Source organism: Mustelus asterias, unplaced genomic scaffold (assembly GCF_964213995.1).
Source record: "Mustelus asterias unplaced genomic scaffold, sMusAst1.hap1.1 HAP1_SCAFFOLD_210, whole genome shotgun sequence".
Taxonomy (NCBI): Eukaryota; Metazoa; Chordata; class Chondrichthyes; order Carcharhiniformes; family Triakidae; genus Mustelus; species Mustelus asterias.
In genome coordinates, this window is record NW_027590197.1 from 304,408 (window position 1) to 312,421 (window position 8,014).

The 8,014-nt window shown below is 47.6% G+C and overlaps 2 protein-coding genes across 3 annotated transcripts in view; both read right to left on the reverse strand.

The window, feature by feature from the left end:
- The window catches only part of LOC144485689 (uncharacterized), a 259,005-nt gene that overhangs the window by 250,523 nt on the left and 468 nt on the right, over window positions 1–8,014 (reverse strand). The window lies entirely within an intron of this gene.
- LOC144485688 (uncharacterized) lies at window positions 5,826–7,948 on the reverse strand. The gene is made up of 2 exons (XM_078203802.1): window positions 7,621–7,948; window positions 5,826–7,181 (listed from the first exon to the last, which is right to left on the reverse strand). The coding sequence occupies exon 2, from the start codon at window positions 6,857–6,859 to the stop codon at window positions 6,326–6,328; it is 534 nt and encodes a 177-aa protein (XP_078059928.1). The 5' UTR covers window positions 6,860–7,181; window positions 7,621–7,948; the 3' UTR covers window positions 5,826–6,325.

The following is an 8,014-nucleotide window of genomic DNA, read 5'->3' on the forward strand; positions in this document are numbered from 1 at the left end:
AAACTCTTTCCACAGTCAGTGCAGCTGAATGGCCTCTCCCCAGTGTGAACTCGCTGGTGTTTCAGCAGGGTGGATGAAAGCCTAAAGCTCATTCCACAGTCAGTGCAACTGAATGGTTTCTCCCCGGAGTGAACTCGCTGGTGTGCCACTAGGTTAGAGGAATTAATGAATCCCTTCCCACACACGGAGCAGGTGAACGGCCTCTCCCCAGTGTGAACCCGCCGGTGTAACGCTAGATTGTATGACTGAATGAACCTTTTCCCACACACACAGCAGCTGAACGGCCTCTCCCCAGTGTGAACACGCTGATGTAATGCTAGGTTGGATGACTGAGTGAAATCCTTCCCACACATGGAGCAGGTGAAGGGTCTCTCCCCAGTGTGGGTGCGTCGATGAGTTTCCAGTTTGGATGGGCAAGTGAATGCTTTCCCACAGTCGCCACATATCCACGGTTTCTCTGTGGTGTCAGTATCATCATGTCTCTCCATGTTGATGATCAGTTGAAGCCTGGTCCACACACACAACACGTGTACAGTTTCTCCTCGCTGTGAATGGTGATGTATTTTCAGGCTGTGTAACTGGTTAAAGCTCTTTTCACAGTCAGTTCACTGGAACACTCTCACTGTGTGTCTCGGTGCTTTTCCAGTCACACCGATGTTTGAAATCTTTTCCCATAGACAGAACAAACAAACATTTCTCCTTCCACTTTCCAACTATGATGATATCCAGGTCCTATGAATCGAGTGATTCTGTCAGATCTTGATGTGAGGTCTGGATTGAGATTCCCATCTGCAATCCTCAACTTCTAACACCTGTAAAAACCATCAATAAAAGTCATCACTAACAGTCCAGGATAGAAATTCTGAACAGACAATTCTAGTTTCTCTGGAATTCTTTCCTCTCGAACCCCCACAGTTGCAGATCCCCATCCCACACACTCTCCCTCCTCCCTGAACTGAAATCCAAATAAATTGACAGATAATTATTTCAGTTTCCTCTTAAAAATGTGTACAACTCGAGATGGTATTTTCGATGATTCACTTCATTCATAACACATGAGAAAACATTAATCTGAATCACCCTGACCCGATCAGTCAGAATAGCAGATGTTAACTTTGTGTCCAGAACTGACTGTTTAGAGATTTGATGAGAAATTGTGAAGAGGGTTTCTCTAAACCTCCCTCTCTAACTAAGTTAAACCTGGTTTCAGTCTCATGGCCCATTCTGCTTTCTGGTTCTCTTCCTGCTGACTAATTAACCTCAATTAAATATCAAGAATACTGAAGCCACTGTTTTTGGTCCCCCTTCCAAGTCTTGTTCCTTTGCAATCCACTCAATCCCTCTTCCTGGCAAATGTCTGAAATTAAGCTAGTTTGTTCATAACCTCGGTGTCCCATTTGATCCCAAGTTTCTGGGACCACCTATTTCCACCTCGGTAACATCACATGACCTCAGCTCTACCTCAGTGCATCTGCTGCTCAAACCCTCATTCAGGCCATTGTTACCTCCAAACTCAACTGTTCCATCGCACTCTTGCAGGTCTCCCACATTTTACCCGTGGAAACGTGAAGTCATCCAAAAGTCTGCCAACCCTTTCCTAATTAACAGCAAGTCCCTGATCACCCCTGTCCTCCCTGACTTGCCTTGGCTCCCAGTCATGAAACACCTTGATTGTTTTGTTTTCAAATCGTTCCATGGCTTCAGCCCTCCCGATCTCTGTAATCTTCCCACAAACATCCGAGATATCAGTGCTGCTCTTGTACATTCCCTACTGTAATTGCTCCACTACTGGTGGTCGTGTCTTCAGGTCTTCAGCCCCAGGATCTGAATTCCCTTCCTACACCTCTCTGTCTCTCCCTCACTTTCCTCCTTTAAGCCTCTTTTAAACTCACCTCTTTGTCCAAGTTTTTGGTTATCTGTCCTAATATCTCCTGATGTATCTGGGAATCTCACTTTGTTTTATAATGTTCCTTAAAGTTTATTTATCAGTCACCAGTAAGACTTACATTAACACTGCAATGAAGTTACTGTGAAATTCCCCTAGTCGTCACACTCCAGCACCTGTTTGGGTCAATGCACCTAAGCCGCACATCTTTCCGACTGTGGGAGGAAACCATAGTACCCGAAGGAAACCCACGCACACACGGGGGAGAATGTGCAAACTCCACACAGTGACCCAAGCCGGGAATCGAATCCTGGCGCTGTGAGGCAGCAGTGCTAACCACTGTGCCACTTGTGTGAAGTGCACTGGGATGATTTATGATATTATAAATAGAAGTTGTTGTTGGCTATAACTCTGACCTCCTGTTTTACAACAACCCACTGATTTCACAGTAAACTCTATCTCTGATGTTTTGTTTGCTGAGGATTATCCATTTGGTTTTGCCCTGAATAAAGATGGCCGATGTTAACATCTGAGGATTTTGCCTCACAAATTGAGGGATTAAAGTTTAATTATTAGTGTCACAAGTAGGTTTACATTAACACTGCAATGAAGTTACTGTGAAAATCGCCTAGTCGCCACACTCCGGCACCTGTTCGGGTCAATGCACCCTAACCAGCATGTCTTTCAGACTGTGGGAGGAAACCGGAGCACCCGGAGGAAACCCACGCAGACACGGGGAGAATGTGCAGACTCCGCACAGACAGTGACCCAGGCTGGGAGTTGAACCCGGGTCCCTGGCGCTGTGAAGCAGCAGTGCTAACCACTGTGTCACCCTGACCCGAGATCCGGCATCTGGCCGACACCGGGTGTTTATGAAGCCTCACCGCCCGGATCCATTTATGTTTCCGGTTTTCTTTCGGGCTCTGGATCCGCGCCATTTAAAATTCCCATTGAAAACCCGCCGGCTCGAGCTCCTTCCCGCCTGCGGATCCACAAAGTGTTTCCAAATCCTCCCAGCCACCGCCTAACGCTGACTCCGCTTCTCCGGGACAAACAAGCGCCAAGGACAGCAATGACACTGCGCATGCTCACATCACAATGCCCGGGGGCTGATTTAGGGCAGCTCCGGGCCAATAGGAAGAGGGGGCGGGGCTGGGGGACCGAGTGGGAGCAGCTGGTCCTCCAACCAATCGGAGTGAATGAGGGGCGGGGTTGGAGGACCCAGCGGGAGCGGCTGGTCATCCAGCCAATGAGAGTAAATGAGGGGCGGGTCCAGGCTGGGAGTGGAGCATGCGCAAAGATGATCAGGCGCTGGGGAGCCTGGGAACGCACTGCGCAGGTGTGGTGAGCACAGTAAGAAGTCACAACACCAGGTGAAAGTCCAACAGGTTTATTTGGAATCAGGAGCTTTCGGAGCTCCGCCCCTTTATCAGGTGACTCACCCAGTCCAACACCGGCACCTCCACATCAGGTGGTGTGGGTGTGCGCTCTGAGCATGCTCAGTGTCAGTCATGGTGTTGGTGAGGGTTCTGGAGGAGATTGTGAGCACAGGGTGGGAATGGAAACCACGGCTGTACTGGAAACAGCACCAACTTCTGGCCCAGGCCTCAGGCCCCGGCTTTACCGCAGGGACAGCGCTGAAGCGGTTGGACATTGGGGAGGATTTGGAAACACTTTGTGGATCCGCAAACCCTTCAGAATCATTGTCAGCTCCCTGGTTTGCAGCTGCGGGGCTTCTCCCTCCCTCCCTCCCGGGAACAGGCCCAGGTTAACGGCCCCATCCTGGCTCAGCCACTGGAGGATGGTTCACATCAGAGGATGGGGGAGGGGGACAATAAATAAGAGGTTACACTTTGGCCTCAAATCAATGAGGACTCTGATCTCTGGGAAGGAAGGAAACCCTGGGAGGTGGGCGGGGAGGATTCACAAACACCCGCTGGAGGCCCCAACACCCCCAATAAGACCCATGGGCTGTAAGCCTGTTTCTTGAATGAAATATCATTCGATTTAAAAAGTTACCCAGTCTGGAGAACAGAGATAATACAGTGGATTCAGAGCTCTCTCCTCCCCAGCTCTGATCGAACAAGCTGCAGCTATACTGGAGATATTTATATTTAAATTGCTCACTACAGTTGTGATCTGACCCTGTTCAAACCATAACCAGAATGATATCTGTGCATTGTTCTGAGTGTGAGCACAAGGTTGTGTCACTCACAGATACCATTTCCTTGGTTCACATCTCCACACAAAGACCAGCTCTTTACACATCCCCCTTTCTACACAATCACAGCAACATGAGCAAGGATATGAGTCTCATTACTTTTCACCCACATTTCATAACAGCAAAGGCTCCACAGTACAGGAGCACACTGACCGTATAAGAGTCTAATCAGCCTGCAGGTTCCTGTTAAATACAAAGCTGTACAGGAACACACTGACAGTGTTACACTGTCTCATCAGCCTGCAGGCTCCTGTTAAATACAGAGCAGTACAGGAGCACAGACAGTGTAAGAGTCATAAGAACATAAGAAATAGGAGCAGGAGTAGGCCATCTAGCCCCTCGAGCCTGCCCCGCCATTCAATAAAATCATGACTGATCTGAAGTGGATCAGTTCCACTTCCCCGCCTGATCCCTATAACCCCTAATTCCCTTACCGATCAGAAATCCATCTATCCGTGATTTAAACATATTCAACGAGGAAGCCTCCACCACTTCAGTGGACAGAGAATTCCAGAGATTCACCACCCTCTGAGAGAAGAAGTTCCTCCTCAACTCTGTCCTAAACTGACCCCCCTTTATTTTGAGGCTGTGCCCTCTAGTTCTAGCTTCCTTTCTCAGTGGAAAGAATCTCTCCACCTCTTCCCTATCCAGCCCCTTCATTATCTTATAGGTCTCTATAAGATCCCCCCTCAGCCTTCTAAATTCCAACGAGTACAAACCCAATCTGCTCAGTCTCTCCTCATAATCAACACCCCTCATCTCTGGTATCAACCTGGTGAACCTTCTCTGCACTCCCTCCAAGGCCAATATATCCTTCCGCAAATAAGGGGACCAATACTGCACACAGTATTCCAGCTGCGGCCTCACCAATGCCCTGTACAGATGCAGCAAGACATCTCTGCTTTTATATTCTATCCCCCTTGCGATATAGGCCAACATCCCATTTGCCTTCTTGATCACCTGTTGCACCTGCAGACTGGGTTTTTGCATCTCATGCACAAGGACCCCCAGGTCCCTTTGCACAGTAGCATGTTGTAATTTTTTCCATTTAGATAATAATCCAATTTGCTATTATTTCTTCCAAAGTGAATAACCTCGCATTTGTTAACGTTATACTCCATCTGCCAGATCCTCGCCCACTCACTCAGCCTGTCCAAATCTCTTTGCAGACCTTCTACACCCTCCACACGATTCACTTTTCCACTTATCTTTGTGTCGTCTGCAAACTTTGTTACCCTACACTCAGTCCCCTCCTCCAGATCGTCTATATAAATGGTAAATAGTTGAGGCCCCAGTACCGATCCCTGCGGCACGCCACTAGTTACCATCCGCCAACCAGAAAAGCACCCATTTATTCCGACTCTCTGCTTCCTGTCGGATAGCCAATCCCCAATCCACGCTAACACCCTACCCCCAACTCCGTGTGACCCAATCTTCTTCAGCAACCTTTTGTGAGGCACCTTATCAAACGCCTTTTGGAAATCCAAAAACACTGCATCCACCGGTTCCCCTCTGTCAACCGCACTAGTCACATCTTCATAAAGTCTCATGAGCCTGCAGGCTCCTGTTAAATACAGAGCTGTACAGGAACACACTGACAGTGTTACACTGTCTCATCAGCCTGCAGGCTCCTGTTAAATTTGCTGAGACGATTTCAATTTAAACCAGGTTTGCAGGCATCATGTTCCATTCACATGTCAAAGAAGAGAGAGATGTTTTGGGACAGGGGTGAAGTCCAAGAGTCAAAAACAACAAGCAAACTTGGTTTTCGCTTTATTGATCACAGGACTGTGACCGATAACTTCCCTGGATCCCAGCGCCAGGAGAGACACTCTGGAAAATATGGGGAGCTGAGAATTGTCCATGAGAATAACCGAAGGCGTGAGAACGGAAATAACCTAGAGTTCGAAATGAGAAAAGGCCCCAAAATGAAGCTGGTAGCAGGACATCAATTTGTCTCCTCTTACATTGGAGAAATATTAACACAGCACTGAGCATTTCCATAAAAACTGACTTAGTGACATTTATCTAGAATATCAATAACTCCTATAACAGGGTTGGAGTTTAACATGAGCAGAAACACACAATGGAAGTGATTGACAGAATCCCACCCTTGCACAAAAACTCACTGATGTCTCAATAGGTGTTGTGACTGAATAAGTCCCTTCCCACTGACAGAGCAGATGAATGCATTGGTGTGTCTGCAACTCACTCTTCTCTCATTCGTAATGTTTAAAAAGTAATTTTTCAGTGTGAACATGCTGATGCAAACTGAGCGTGTCTAACCGAGTGAATTCCTTCCCACACTTGGAGCAAGGGAACGGCCTCTCCCCAGTGTGAACTCGCAGATGCCTCAGCAGGGTGGATGACTGAATGAATCCTTTCCCACACACTGAGCAGGTGAACGGCCTTTTTCCTGTGTGAGTCTGCTGGTGTCTAATCAGGGTGGCTGACTGAGTGAATCCCTTCCCACACACAGAACAGATGAACGGCCTCTCTCCAGTGTGAGTGTGTTGGTGTTGTTTCAAGTGCTTTTTGCTCTTAAAGCTCTTCTCACAGTTGGAACATTTTAAATGTCTCTTATTGGAATGAGAGCGTTGGTGTGACTGCAGGTGTTGTGACTGAAGAAAACCTTTTCCACACACACAGCAGATGAACGGTCTCTCTCCTGTGTGACTGCGACGATGAGTTTCGAGATGGGAAGGATAATTGAATCCCTTCCCACAGTCCTCGCATTTCCACGGTTTCTCCATAGTGCCAGTGTCCTTGTGTCTCTCCACGTTGAATGATCAGTTGAAGCCTCAGAACACATGTACAGTTTCTCCCAGATGTGAATGGTGTGATGTTTTTTCAGGCTGTGTAACTGGTTTAAGCTCTTTCCACAGTCAGTTCACTGGAACACTCTCACTTGGGTGTGTGTGTCTCAGTGCTTTTCCAGTCACACTGATGTTTGAAATCTTCTCCTCCAGGCAGAACAGACAAACATTTCTCCTTCCACATTCAAAGTCTCAGGATATTCAGGTCCTAATAAATCGATACTCAGTCTGATTTTTATGTGATGTTTCCTCACCTCACCTGTAAAAGGAGTTTACAAAAATTGTCACGGTCAATCAGATAGAAACTCTGAACAGACAATTCTAATTTCTCTAAAACATTTTTTCCTCTCTTGTTCCCCCAAATCTGTAAATCCCCGTCCCACACACTCTCCCTCCTCCCTGGGCTGAAATCCAAACCCATCTCACCATTTCTTTCCTCCACTCCCAGTTTTCTCCCTCCCTCCTCTGTCTGGGTTCAGTTCTGATGTGGAGATGCCGGCGTTGGACTGGGGTAAACACAGTAAGAAGTTTAACAACACCAGGTTAAAGTCCAACAGGTTTATTTGGTAGCAAAAGCCACACAAGCTTTCGAAGCTCTAAGCCCCTTCTTCAGGTGAGTGGGAATTCTGTTCACAAACAGAGCTTATAAAGACACAGACTCAATTTACATGAATAATGGTTGGAATGCGAATACTTACAACTAATCAAGTCTTTAAGAAACAAAACAATGGGAGTGGAGAGAGCATCAAGACAGGTTCAGTTCTCCAGCTCCTGTCTGCAGACTGACAATAAAACCAATGGGTCTTATTGGGGGTGTTGGGGCCTCCAGCGGGTGTTTGTGAATCCTCCCCGCCCACCTCCCAGGGTTTCCTCCCTTCCCAGAGATCAGAGTCCTCATTGATTTGAGGCCAAAGTGTAACCTCTTATTTATTGTCCCCCTCCCCCATCCTCTGATGTGAACCATCCTCCAGTGGCTGAGCCAGGATGGGGCCGTTAACCTGGGCCTGTTCCCGGGAGGGAGAAGCCCCGCAGCTGCAAACCAGGGAGCTGACAATGATTCTGAAGGGTTTGCGGATCCACAAAGTGTTTCCA